Source organism: Lotus japonicus, chromosome 2 (genome assembly GCF_012489685.1).
Source record: "Lotus japonicus ecotype B-129 chromosome 2, LjGifu_v1.2".
In the NCBI taxonomy this organism is placed as follows: domain Eukaryota; kingdom Viridiplantae; phylum Streptophyta; class Magnoliopsida; order Fabales; family Fabaceae; genus Lotus; species Lotus japonicus.
In genome coordinates, this window is record NC_080042.1 from 59,297,138 (window position 1) to 59,312,274 (window position 15,137).

A 15,137-nucleotide genomic window follows, 5' to 3' on the forward strand; every position below is an offset into this window, starting at 1 on the left:
CAAAACTAGCATCAATAAAAACTTCAGCAGTTTCAGGTTGACTAACCTTCTTAGTTTCAGGTTGAGTAACCTCAGCAGTGTCAGGTTGAGAAACCTCAACACTTTCAGGTTGAGTAACCTTAGCAGCAACACTTTCAGGTGGAGTGACAAACTCCTCTTGAGTAACCTCAGGTGGAGTGACAACCTCAAGTTCAGGTCCAGTGAGAAGCTCAACTTCAGTGACCTCTGGTGGAGTGACAACCTCAGTTTCAGTTCCAGTGAGAAGCTCAGGTTGAGTAACCTCAGGTCCAGGGACTATCTGAACCTCATCATCATCATCAATTACCAAGCCTGATAGAGATCCAGGAACATCTGTCAATGTCTCAATGTAGAATGTAATTTCATCAGCCCCAATGTGCTCATCCAAGAACCTCACCACATCACTATCATTTGAAAAGTGTCTGCACCCATGTTGAAGGGAAAACCCAGGTTGAAGGTACCACACTTTGAAGGACCTGTAACCTAGACCTCTGGCTAATTTTACCAACTCAATTGAGTTTATGGTATCAACATCACACTTCTCAACACTTTCACAGACCCCATCAATATAGTCATACGTAGGGTGAGTCACAAACTTTCCCCCATGCCAAATATGTACAGTTGCCAATCTAGATTCCAACAACCACAGTAAATTGCAATAAATTAAACACCCTGAACCATAAAATATACAGGAAACGACAGAGAGGAAGGGAAAAGGTACCTCGAATGGCCAGCAGTGTGGACCACATGCGGAGCTTCACTGTTCGACAGCGAAGGGGTTTGCCTCGGATTCCTTGCTCCAGCCGATCCACGCCGTCCACGACCTCTCCCTCTCCTTGCCATGCACGAATCTTGGTCTGCAACCGTTTGATTCAGAGATAGAAACCCAGGAACTTGAGGGATTGAAGGCGCACACTTTCTCTTTGTTCTAATGGTGAATTTAGGGTTCAATTGGAAATATAGGGTTCAATTTGGGAAAAATTTGGGGGGAATCGGGTTTGGTCAATTTAGAGGGAATGTTTTTGAAAAAAAAATAAAGGTTTAAAGAAATTAAAAATACACGTAAGCCACTTCCGTTTGGTCAACAGACGGAAGCTAACGGAAGGGCTTCGTTAGCACAGTTTTGTAACAAAGGGGAGCTTGACCGCAACTTTTATACACGGGGGGTGCGGATCGCCCATTCTTGAAACATCAGGGGCCCAAATTGGAATTAAGCCTTTTTATTTTCTATTCTCCTCCACAATTTTTGGCATTAGTCATACATAAATCTGTTTTATGTTCATGATTAAACAAAGGATTCTCCAGCTGTGAATTATTTGCGGACAACCGTTACCGGACATCTGAAATTTTAGTCTAGTTTTAACATTGTTAATACTTCTCATATCCTTGTACTATTTTACATATAATATCTCTTCGTCTGCCCTTGCACACTTGGAAAAATCATGATATAATTTTAAAATAATTTTGTTGCAGATTTTTATAGGAAATTTTCTTTTGAAGTATTTCTTTCTTCTCACTTGGTTTCTCAATGCAGGTTGAAGATCTGAACTGGTCATTTGAGAAAACCAACCGAAATCAAGATGGCTTAAACTTTAAAGGAATAGCATGAAAATTTTCATCATTGCTGGGTCAGATTAAGGTTGTTCACTCTATATCTCATTCTATCAAAAGAACTCCAATCCCAAAAGATGAACTCTTGGAAAAGATGAATATGATCAGTTTGGGTTTTGTTAAGATTAGCTAATTAGTCTGTTATGGCTTTTCAGAGAACAAAACTCTACTCATTAATTTAGGGCCACAAAAAGCCTTATTTATTCAAAGTCTGTAGGTATTTACATTTTTGGTTGGTTTTAATAAAATTATAAACCATGAGCTTCTACCCTTTAACAGGTGAACATTAGCATCGTCTTTTGTTGAAGTCAATATCTTTCTGATGTCTGCACAGGTGGAATCCCAAGAAAATGGAAGATCAAGAACTTTTCCAAAGTCATCACTTAGAAATAGTTGCTGTCTACTAACTGATGAGGGAAGGGAAGGAATAGATCAGGGGGTAACAAGGATACTACTCACAGAGTAAAAGACAGATCTTTGAGAAGCCTCTCAGAATCACTCCAACTTCAAACTCAGTGTTGTTCTCATCCTGTAGCTGCTGAAGTTGCAGAAACTGATCATCCAGGAAGTCCTTCTCAATTCACAAAATCAACTAATAAAAACAGGCTAACATTCAACAATCACAACTGAAAATCAAGCCACTCGAGAGCTTCCTTGAATTATTGGGAAGGATATGGAGAATATAATTGCTTATTCAGACTTCAGAGTGGACTAGAAATTGGATTGTACCTGAGGCAATGCTAAAAGATTAATCAGCTACCGGCAACATTCAAATAATAGATCAACTTACAGTAGGGTGTGGGGGAATGAGAATCAGTTTTGCATGCTTCGTGTATCCCTGCAATATCCGCAGATAAGCCATATTAGGTTCAAGGAAGTATGTAACTATTTATGGATTGGAAACCCCCTCTTTATGAAGATCCTGATTCTAAATACTTGTTCAAATTGCCTGACGCAATGAGCATAAATTAGTGAAAGCAGGGAATGTGTTTCTGGTTCCCAAAGAAATTCCCCAAGGCAGCTCTTTGTTGTGCCAGCGGAGCTGATAGATATGGATTCAGATACTTAAGTGTAAGTCCAGTGTTCTCTTCAATGGCACTACACAAATCAATTCTTCAAGTAACTACATATTTTAAAGAGATAAATCACCTTAACTACAAAGTACGAACTCAGGGCTGTTCTCATCTTGTAGCTGCTGAAGTTGCAGAAACTGACCATCCAGGAAGCCCTTCTCAATTCACAAAATCAACAAAAGAAAACAGGCTAACATCCAACAATCATAACTGAAAAAAAAGCCACCTGAGAGTTTCCCTGAATTATTGGGAAATTCGTTGAATTTAATATTTAGAGTTTACTAGAAATTTTATAGCTCCAAATTGGATTGTGCCTGAGTCGGTGCTAAAAGATTAATTAGCTACTTGAAACATTCAAGCAATAGATCAACTTAAGGTAGTGTTGGGGAATGAGAAACAGTTTTGCATGGTTCATGCAAACTATTTATGGAAACACCCCCTATTTATGAAGATCCTGATTCTGAATCCTTGTTCAAATTGCCGGAAGCAATGAGCATAAATTAGTGAAAGCTGGGAATGTGTTTCTTCCCAAAGAAATTCCCCAAGCCAGCTCTTTAATATTGGGTTTCAAGTTCAGTCTCTTCAATGGCACTACCCAAATCAGTTCTTGAAGTAACTGCTGCTTTGTTTCTTCAAGTTCCTGACTTAGAATCCTTGTTCACATATTGCCTGAATCAATGAAAAGCAGCGAGTCATCAATGTGTTTCTGGCTCCCAAAGAAATTTCCCAAGGTAGTTTGGATTTCATGTTCAGTGTACACTTCAATGGAACTACACAATTCAGTTCTTCATGTAACTACATATTTTCTAAAATAAAGAACCTACACTACATGGAACCACAATGGACACTCTAAAGCGGGCTAGTAGCGTAGATATCATCATATATTAAAAAAATCTATATTTTCACTTTCTGAGTCATTGACTGATTATAATTGAATTGGAATTCATACAAAAAGGATGAGTGGCACCAATAGCTAGATAGCAGTGGTGTCTGAGATAAACTGATATGCCTTTTCTTATCTGAGATATACTGTTTCTAAACTAGTTTAATTATAGTTCATCTGCATCTAAAAATAAAACTAATTTTATTGTTATATGTTTAAATTGAAATGTTTACCATGCTACATCTCCACACACTTCACATTATAGTAAGACAACATATATTGAAAGAGAATTGGTTGCTATCGTGGTAAGAAATTTTCTATTAAAATTAATATTTATAAGTAAGTAGTCTATTTTAGTACTAAGGTATTGGTATAGTTCTAAACAAGTTAGATCATTTGTTAGGAGAGACCGTCACTGTATCTCGAATAGATTAACCGTTACTGTATTCCGAATATAATTATTAAAATAATTTTAACTTAGGGTGTCAGTTAGCCTATCGTGGTGGGTTCTAATCATCTGTTATATTACCTATATCCTATTCATTTGGTGCAATAAACAACTGCAACTTACAGTAAAACGAACATTATTGTGGTTGATAGAAAATGCTCTGCAATCCGCTCTCCAATTAAAAAAGAAGAAAGGTAACATCTTGAGTCTTTCTTTTTAATATATTTTATAGGACTACTTAAAAAAAAAAAAGCGAGCAAACCCCAAATATTTTTTCTATATTGTTTCATGATCTGTCTTTTTGCAGAAAAACACACGAAACGAAACATCATAGTAATCTCGTTTGGTCTTCTCCACGTTCCTTAGTCTTCTAGTCTTTTGGTCTTCTCCGCGTTTCATTAATATATCTATGTTTGTTTTGGTTTGATTTGTTTTGGTACATTATTTATATGTAGCCTTCTATTCTTGTGCTCTACTCTATATATCAGTAATTCCATCGAGCGCAAACACTGCACCATAAAGCTTTCATCATACTATTTCTAACTTTCATCTCATGGCTCTGCTACCCTCCTCCTCCGCCAATGGATTCGCCCACGATGTGTTCCTCAGCTTTCGAGGGACTGATACTCGCCAAGGTTTCACTGGAAATCTGTATAAAGCTCTCCATGACAAAGGATTCCGCACCTTCATTGATGATGAGGAGCTTCACAAAGGGGAGCAAATCACACCATCACTTCTCAAGGCAATTGAACAGTCCAAGATTGCCATCGTTGTTCTCTCTGAGAACTACGCATCTTCGTCGTTCTGCTTGGAAGAACTTTCCAAGATCATTGACTGCATTGAGGAAAAGGGTCAGTTGGTCTGGCCGGTTTTTTATGATGTGGATCCTTCTGATGTGCGAAAGCTGACAGGAGCTTATGGAGAAGCAATGGCTAAGCATGAGGAGAGGTTCAAGGATCACTTGGAGAGGTTGCAAAAATGGAGGAAGTCTTTGCAGAAAGTAGCTAACTTGTCTGGATGGCATTTCAAACAAGGGTATGTTCTTTCTTATATTTGTTTCTCTGCTTTCTCTAGTTTTTTTTTTTCTCTAGTCTCTGCTTTCTCTAGTTATTATAATAATTTCAGTTAATTATTAACCTTAAAAGAGTATGGCCACATGACTCAAAATCTTATGTCGTAACTGGGGCAAATACTACCATAATAGTCTGACAAGTCTCTTTCCCATAAAATTATTTTCAAAATATTCCAAATTCAAATATCAATAAAACAAAAATAACAGTTCAAAACCAATCCACCTCAAACTCAAACTCCCTATATGTGCATCATAACAAAAATCCAATAAAAGACACCAATAAAGTCATCATCCACTACAGGAGTCCTAGCTACCAAAACGATAAACTGAATGATTAGAATATGCAAATAGCTTTCTACTCAGGTGCTTGAATATCTGTAGATGAAAATAAATGATGGTGTAAGTCACAGAGATCTGGTAGTGGTAAAGATTTAGCAACCAGTCAACCACCATAAACAATAAGGGAAACACATCCAACACAAATTTTTCAATCTCATAATCAACGTTAAACAATTTCAATCATCAATCAAATTAGTTCAAACCATTTCAATGATGACTGTGATAAAATTTGTAAAATTTATGAATAAGTGAAATTTGATAAAATCACCGTGAAAAAGAAGGGGAAACACATCACTCTTATACTCTATACAAACAATTTCTATCATCAACAATATCAGCTCTAATAATATCAATGATGAGCGTGCTAAAACTTGTAAAATTTATAAGTAATCATTTCAAAGGAATTTGATAAAATCACGCCAATCTATGCAAAAATTAAAATCTGAAATTTAATATGGTAGAGTTAGACATGATGAACCATGAGTAAACTCCATCTCGTTGATTCATAGACCTCTCCTGCTAAGAGATCATCTCTCCGATAGGGGCAGCTTCATCTAATAAATAATTATTTCCTCTATCGTATCATATGTCATCTCACATCGTCGATAGAAGTTACATCTTGTTGATAGCCCTCTCCGTGCATTGAGTTCTCTCGTCCTAGAATCAAAATAACCCGGTGCACCAAGGTCGTTACCCTTGCTAACGGCTACGGGGTCTTATCAAGGATCCCAAAACAATCTTTCAAATATGTAAACAAACTCATGCCAAAAGTATCAGACACAAGCTTTCAAAACTCATCAAGATCTCTCAAGACCACATTCTCATTTTCACATCATTCTAAATTCAAACCAGAGTAAACTTCTTCTCATAACAAATCACAATCATGCTATAAAGTCAATTAAATAAAATTCACAGCGTTGAGAAGTTCAAGAATAATAAAACCATGTTTCCCAATTTTAAATGAATAAACAATATGATAAAATAATTTAACTTGTAATTATGGAATACTTAAATACGTCATAATAATTGAAAACCCCTACCGATACGGATAGCCTAAATGGTACTTGATGGATTAGAATTCTCCAAGTCTAGGGTTTAAATCTTACCAGTATCTAGATACAAAAAAAAAAATTGAAAACCACTCCCAACTACGAAAAATCAACACGATTGCTCCCTACAACTCCAGGATACCCGAACAAACCATTAGCATGCCAATATGTACACCAATAATAAATTTCGGCCCCGTTTGGAAAAACAGCTTAATTAAACGCTTATGGTCATAAGCGCTTATGACCATAAGCGCTTATTCATAAGCTATTTTTAAAGTCTATTGAAATAAATTAAAAATAAGCTGTGTATAAGCATAAGCTGTTTTTCATAAGCTATCCTGAGTAACTTATGAAAATAAGCTGAAAATAGCTTATGGCAGGACATAAGCTGTTTGCATAAACTCTCCCAACTGACATAAGAACTTATATTGTCAGATAAACTCAAATAAGCTCTTCAAAACTTGACCTTTAAATCTTAAGCTACTATTATCTCATGTCATACTACCCTTAAGCAACTATAAATACGCAAAGATGTGCTCAAAGCTCTAAGAATAATTCTACCCAAGTCTAACATACACTATAGTGTTGTTTTTTTAAATATATGAGTTGTGAGTATACCTAAAAAAAATCAAATGAGAAATTAACCTTGAAGGGGTGGCTACTCTTCTGCTTCCTTAGATCACAAATTCTAACCCCCAAAATTTATCACAAGAGTCTTCCATTTGAATGATTAATTTTTTCCTTTAAAAATGTGTATTTTTATGGTGGGGGTTTGTGAGGAACGAGAAAAGAATAACGAAGAAGAATTTGAGAGAGGGGGCGCTACTGCAGTGCAGAGAAGAGCGAGAGAAAGGGAGAGACGCAGTTTCTTTTAGAGATAAGATTTCGGGTTACAGTTTTGAGAATTTGAAAAGGTGTTGTGTTGTTTTATTTATGGTTAGTTTATCATCTTATTTTAATTTTTTTTCTTATCTTTTTCTGTAAAAACTGATGTAGTACATTTCAACAAACTTCATTTTTCTCTTTTGGGCAGGGATGGATATGAATATGAGTTTATTGGGAAGATCCTTGAAGAAGTCTCAAGAAATATCAAATGTGTTACTTTACATGTTGCTGATTACCCAGTTGGATTGGAGTCCAAAGAGTCAAATTTCAAATTGCTTTTGGATGTTGGGTTTGATGATAGAGTTCACATGGTAGGAATCCATGGGATTGGCGGTATTGGTAAAACAACCCTTGCTCTATCAGTTTATAATTCAATTGCAAGCGATTTTGAAGGTTCTTGTTTTCTCGAAAATGTTGGAGAAAATTCAAATAGATATGGGCTACTACATCTTCAAAAGACCCTTCTTTCTAAAATAATTGGAAAAATGAATGTTGACTTAACAAGTGTTAAGGAGGGAAGCTCAATAATACAACATAGGCTCCGACAAAGGAAGGTTCTTTTGATTCTAGATGATGTCGACAAGCGGGAGCAATTGGAAGCTATTGTTGGTAGGCCGGAATGGTTTGGTCCCGGCAGTAGAGTAATTATTACGACACGGGACCAACAATTGCTAACAAGTCATATGGTTGAAAGAAAGTATGAGATGGGGGAGTTGAAGAATGAAGATGCTCTTAAGTTGCTCAAATGGAAGGCCTTCAAAACTAATGAAATTAGTCCAAGTTATGTTGACATTTTATCCCGTGTAGTAACTTATGCTGCTGGTCTTCCATTGGCTTTGGAAGTTATAGGTTCTTACCTGTATAAAAAAAGCATAGAAGAATGCAAACATGCATTAGATCGGTATGAAAAGATTCCCATTCAAGAGATCCAAAAGGTACTCAAGGTGAGCTATGATGCATTGGATGAAGAAGAGAAGAGTGTTTTTCTTGACATTGCTTGTTGCTTCAGAGGATATAAGTTGACAAAACTTGAAAAAATACTTCATGCTCATTATGATGACAACAAGAAACATCACATAGGAGTGTTGGCGGAAAAATCTCTAATTAAAATTATTGGGTTTGGTTATGTGACATTACATGACTTGATAGAGGATATGGGCAAAGAAATTGTCCGACAAGAATCTCCGGAAGAGCCTGGAAAGCGCAGTAGGTTGTGGTTTCATAAAGATATAGTTCAAGTTTTAAGAGAAAATACGGTGAGTGAGATTGGTATGGATAGTTTTGCCTTTCATCTTAAACTTCGACTTATCTCTTTTAACTATTACTGCTATGAATATTGACACGGTACTCCTTTTCCTCCTTATAGTATGTAAATTTCTCTATATACTTGTGTTGAAGTTCTTATATATATATATATGCATGTATATCAATTGATTTGTCATTTGTGCTTTATCGTGTTAACAGGGATCAAGTGAAACTGAAATTATATACCTTAATATTCCTGAATTTGGAGAAGTTGCAGAATATGAAGCAAAGACTTTCAAGAACATGAAAAATCTCAGAACACTCATTGTTAAAAACTGTAAATTTTCAAAAAAAATCAAGTATCTTCAAAATAGCTTAAGAGTACTCATATGGGACCAATATTCTTCAGAAGGTTTGAAGGTATGAAAAACGGTAGAAAGGGGGGGTTTGAATAACGTTTTCAGTATAAAACTTCCACCTTAAAGATTTTGACAAATCTTTCGAGAACTTAAGTGCTAAAGATAAGAGATAGAAAAGCACACAAGGATTTTATCCTGGTTCACTTGATAAATCACTCAAGCTACTCCAGTCCACCCGTTAAGGTGATTTCTTCCTTCTTAGAATGAAGGCAATCCACTAATCAGGTAAGAGTTACAACTGCACTTGAAACCTACAAGTGACTAACAATTACACTGACTTAGCTCACACTAAGATTCACTCTCTTAGTCTTCTCTAGGATCCGATCAGCCTTGATCTCCTAAATGAACTAAACAAACTGTTTATCAAAAAATTGTTTACAAGAGATTTGCTTCTAAAAAGCTAATAGTAAACTCAATGAATTTCAGATGAAAGAAAGCTTAGAAGAATTTAAGTTTGTCTTGCGCGTATGTGAATGCTTCTAGCCGTTTCTTTCAGTCTTCAGCCTCTTTATATACTCCAAGGATTAGGGTTGAGCGTTGCATGGGAAATGCTACCGTTGGAGGGCAGTTCTGGAAAATCCAGCTTCTGCTGTGTCTGAGACTGTTAGGTAGGTCGTCAGGAAGGTACAGTTGCTTTTGTACTTGGATAACGACTTGACCTTTAAACCTAGGAGACTTCTGATCAGGGGAATGCTTCATATTGGAACTTGTGAAGCCGGTTGATCAGAGTCAGAGGGAAAGCCCAGATCCTCTGATCAATGTTTCTTCTGATTCTGAACTCAGAGGGAAGAACATGGCCTTCAGAGTATCTAGCTTCTGGACAACAGAATTTCACTAATCAGCTTCTAGATCTTCAGAGTCTTCTACACCATCAGAATATCTGAGCCTTCAGTGTTTCTTGGTTATCAGACTTTCTGGATCTTCAGAACTTCTAGTGACTGAGTCCACATCAGAGTTTGTATAACTTCAGAACTTCTGAAGCTTTTCCACTGTTCATACTGAACATGGTGAATGCGAAAGCGTTGCTTGGGTCGCTCTTTATACACAGTGCTTCTGATTTGTGTGAGATTGAGTTGAGGTCAGAGCCTGCAAATAGCACACTCAGAGAAACACGTTAGAGTACCACAATTGTTCATATCAAAAAGGTTAACATGTAATCGTCAAAACATAGAGTTGTACTACTAGATCAAAACTTGATCTTACAATCTCCCCCTTTTTGATGATGACAAAACTAAGATTTTTGATGAACAATTCTTAAACATTAAACTAAATTCACTCAGAGTTTAGAGATATAGAATAAGACTTATCCTGATGTGAATAGTTTATCTTGCTCATTCTGAATTCAAGTCACTGCTTGATTCTGAGCTTAGCTCCCCCTGAATCTAATACTTGATGAAAACATTAGTAAGGTCTAGATTCTGAGCTAAATGATATAAGAGTTCAGAGTGAAAAACTTATGACATAGATGAAAATCGAGTAATCAGAGCGAATAAGTAATCAGAGTCACGGACAAGGTATCAGAGTCTTGGGTATCAGAGTCAACTTGGAATCACTTCAGAAGAAGTGAAATGTATTCCTTGTATTTGCCTAGTGACACATCTATGGTCATGAAGGTGGAACTCTTAAATTCTCCAAAAGAGAAAAAATAAATCACACTAACACATCTTACACATCAAAAACTGGGTTTACTCCCCCTTTTTGGCATAAGCAAAAAGCTTGGGGTGTGAAAAACTTAGTTTGAAGTACAGGGTACTCCCCCTTAGAGAAGGTCTAAGTTTAAAGAAAATGAAAACGATGCAAGAATCAGAGTTAGGCGAAATGAATAGAAGAGTTAATGCAAGAGAAGAACGTTTACCACCGGTCAAGGGAGTAAAGAGAAGGGTCAGTTACCAAGAATTTAATCTCGAGAAACTGTAGGAGCATTAACTTTCAGAGAGAAAGTGAACCCTATATAATGCGATGGAGAGAAAGGTAAGCATCACACCTCGACTAAGTTTCAGAAGAAAAATGGCATCATACATCGTAGCACTAGGAGAGCTGAGGAAGAAGGCCTTCGAGGAGGACTTGTTCCTTAACATCAGGCATCCAGAGGGTACAACGACCATCTCGGAGCTAACACGGACACTGCTGGAGGAGGACCTGCGTCCAGAGTTGAAGAGAGACTTGAGGGAATTTCTTGCCTTCGTGGAGGAGGTGCAAGAACTCAGCCGGCTTGAACTCAAGCTGCTGGAAGAAAAAGAGAGTTTGGAAGAGAAGCTCAAGACTGCAGAAGAGATTCTGGAGAGGGATGAGCTAAAGGACAGGCTCAACAACATCCAGCATGCACTGGAGCGTCTAGAGAAGGATAGGTCAGAGCAGCGCCAGGAGTGCAGAAGAATGAGGAAGGATTCTCCATTCTAGATTCTATGGAAAGAATGTATGATGTAAACATAAAGAGAGTATGAATAAAAAGATTTTTGCAAACACATGTGACAAAAATATATATAGATATGCATAGATAATCACAAACGAATAGAAGTTAACAAAAATAAAACAACGTTAAAGAAAAAGAAAAGCGAAGAGATCCTAAAACTAGGGTTTATCAGTTCGACGCAGAAGTTCCATCATCATGTGCTTCATTTCAATTAGCATGGATTCATGAGTGTCAAGACGCTGTTCCATGATGTCGAGTCTGGACGAGCTTAACTGAGTAGAACCGGAAGGAACATTCTGAGCAGATTGAGGAGCTGGAATGGAAGCAGAAGCAGCAGAAGTAAACACTACTGGTGCAAGTGCTTGGCATCTAAGAGCTTCAGCCTCAGCTTCAATTCGTTCTGCCTCTAATCTGGCTTGTTCAGCTTGAGTTGCTGCTTGACGTGCAGCTTCTTCTGCTTGTTCTTTCTTTCTCTGAGCTTCTTCAATAGCTTCAAGAAGCTTATGTCTCTGTTCTTGTTCATGAAGAGCCACCCTTCTAGCAAACCTTTGCTTTGCAGCCTCAATCCTCTGACTTCCCTCTGCATGCAGGAGCTGCATCATAATTGGAACTTGAGCCACTAGCCAAGTGCCCAGATTGTTCCACTCATCAGCCACACGTTCAGCATTCTCACTTAGGTCAGTCTGACCGTGCACATTGCGTAGCATCAAAGAGGCTTCATGATAGAAAATATTGATGCACTTAGAGAGAGATGTGGGTCGGAGGTGAGTGTAAGGAATTATGGAGAGGTTGGTTTCAGGAGAGGCTAGGTGATTGCTGCTGTGAGCTTCAGAGGCACCTTGTGGAGAGCCAATGTTAAGCATTTGAGCATTGGGTTCAGAGGTTCCAAGGTGAGGTTCTGAAGTTTCAACTAGAGGATGGGGTGATCTAACCGAGGATTGGTTAGACACAGATTGTTCTGGTTCAGGTTCTGGTTGAATAGGCTGTTGTTGGTCTGGGGCAGGGTGCGCTTGTTGAGCCAAAGGGTCTGCCTCATGTAAAGGATTGGCCAAGATAGGTTCATTTGGGTCAACTATACGTTCAGGTCTAGGGCCAGGATATCTCCTAGGGCTTGGACAAGTGAGATAATACTCTTCTAAATTAGACACCTTTTCTTTTCTTTTCTGGACAAGGATACAGGTGTAAGGGCTGTGGAAGAGTCTGTATCCGTGGGTCTGAGAGCCCGACGTTCTGATGCTCTTGGGACAGAGTGATCAGAGGTTCTGGGTCTAGGTTCTGTTTGGGTAGGCTCTGGTTGTTCAAGAATGATGGGTTCCGAAGTTAATGGGTTGTACGGGATGGTAATGGGAGAGGTTGGTTCTTCTGACCTAGAGGGTTGGTTCTGGAGCAAATTCCAGAGAGGTGCTTTAGTAGGAGAAGGTTGAAAAAATGAAGACCTTGGGGAATGTGATGGAGAGGTGGTTTGTGCAGCTGGTTGGGATTCAGGAATAGGAGTGAGGAGATTTGAAGAGTGTTTGAGCATGGCAGATATGGGGAGTGCATCAAATAAATTCAAATCATCATCAGAAGTAATTGCAGACTTACTTGAATGTGCTGATGATCTTGTCACTCTGGCAGGAGGTTCAGTCCTTCTGATCACTGCAGCAGTTGGTTCCACCCGAGTAGGCTTCACCACAATTCTAACCTGCTTCTTCTTCTTCTGAGGAGGACCATCCTCATTATCACCATCATCACCATCATCAGGCTTGCTAGTTTCATCTTGCTTTCTCTTGGATTGACCAGCCTTCTTCTTTTTTATCAGAGGGACATCTGATTCCTCAGAAGATTCTTCTAGGATCATCTTCCTCTGAACTTTCTTCTTGGGAGGAGAAGGAAACTCTGGAGCTGGCGGCAGTCTGCTGAAGAAGTCATCGAGATCAATTTCGAATCCTTGAGCCCTTAGGTCTTCAACATAGCACCTAATGGCGTCAGGATTGTCTGCCTGTGTCCACAGAGGGTAGTCATTCAGAGGCATCCTTCTACTTCTGATCTCAGAAGATGTGTCTTCATGGGTAGGAGCAATCTTCTTCTTGATTAGGCCCATCTTCTTTAGAGAATTTGCCGTGAAGACATCACTGACAATGGTGGTCAGATCCTCTGTGCATCCAGCATTTATCAGATCTTGAATGAGGCCACTCTCAATGAAGAGATCAGACAAAAGTCTCCCGAAGGGAATATACTTGATCGCTGACTTGATGGAGGCAGTGGTACGAGACTTCCGGATACATTCCTTCAAGTAGGAGAACAGGAAGTAGGGAAGGCAGATCTTCTTCTGGTCTTGGATGAAGAACAACATCGCCTTCTGGTTGAAGTTGATGTAGTCTGGGGAACTGCCCTTTGGTCTCTGGTTTATGCAGTGGAGCAAGATCTTGTGCCAGATCCTGAGCTTGGGATGAAGGTCCATTACCTTGTAATTCGTCTTGCCCGGTTTGTAATTGGTGTACAGGGCCTTGTTAGTCTCATCCTTCGTCTTGGGTTTCAGCTTCGATTCCGTGAATTGGAAACGATACCCAAAAGCAGTGTCTGCACCCAGCAAATTCACGAAAGACTTCTCTAAGATGATGATCTTTCTTCCAAGAATGTGAGATACCACCTGAGTATCATCGCAGTCGGCGTGCTTCCAGAATTCCTTGATCAGTTTATCATACACCGGTCCTCGAAGTCTGTTGAAGTAATTTCCCCAACCTTGAACTTGGACTTCAGAACGAAGATCATACCCATTTGTAGGCAGTTGTCGAGGTCGAATCTCCATTCTGCCAGGACTTTAAGTTCCTCAGGAGCATATACGCAGTGAACGGCACAGCCCCGTTCTGCAATCGGAATAATCTGCTCTTGAGCTTGACCTAGATCTTGAGACGGATTCTCAGGTTCCCTTTGACCTGTTGCTAGACCAACTACCATATGAGGGAACTGGGTTGCATCTGCAGTAGCTCTTTTGGTTTGACTCACCATTTTTGAAGCGGTTGAAGGTTTAGGTAGAAGATGAAGGTTGAAAGATGAAAAGAGATCGAGAGAGAAAACGAGGATAAGCGGTTTTGAAATAGCAGAGAGAGAGAGAGAGTAAAAACCGGAAGTGAAAGAAATCGTGTGTGTATAGTGGGTTTTGACAAATAACCGTTGTTGATTCAAAAAGCAATTTAAAATCAACGGTTGAAAATTAAAGATAGATAGTAACAGTAAATACACACATCACACATAGGAGAGAAGCACATCTACACGCAATCATAACAGACTGTCACACGGGCACAAGGAACTATGCATCAGAAATACTGATACACGTGTTGCTGTCTCAGCTTCAGAGTCAGTACCAATGGGTACAAACACTCTGATTGAGTTACCTTCTGGACTATACATCTTCTGATCAAGAAGTATCATAGTCAGAGGTTCTGATCCATCATCACTCTGGACAAAAATCCATGTTTAGATTTTTCAGAATAAAATTAAATCTATCCTCTGCTAAGGGTTTTGTAAAGATATCTGCCCATTAATGGTCAGTATCAACAAACTTCAGAAGAAGTACGCCCTTCTGTACATAATCTCTAATAAAGTGATACTTTACCTCAATAAGCTTTGCCCTTGAATGCAAGATAGGATTCTTACTCAATGAAATTGCAGCAGTGTTATCACAATAGATTGGGATATT

General features: G+C 38.6%; 1 protein-coding gene across 1 annotated transcript; it reads left to right on the plus strand.

Annotated features, from left to right (window-relative positions):
• The first annotated feature begins 4,503 nt into the window (after positions 1–4,503).
• On the plus strand, positions 4,504–8,819 carry LOC130738575 (disease resistance protein Roq1-like). Its single transcript, XM_057590610.1, has 2 exons — positions 4,504–5,068; positions 7,527–8,819. The coding sequence occupies exons 1-2, from the start codon at positions 4,587–4,589 to the stop codon at positions 8,716–8,718; spliced, it is 1,674 nt and encodes a 557-aa protein (XP_057446593.1). The 5' UTR covers positions 4,504–4,586; the 3' UTR covers positions 8,719–8,819.
• The last annotated feature ends 6,318 nt before the right edge of the window (positions 8,820–15,137 follow it).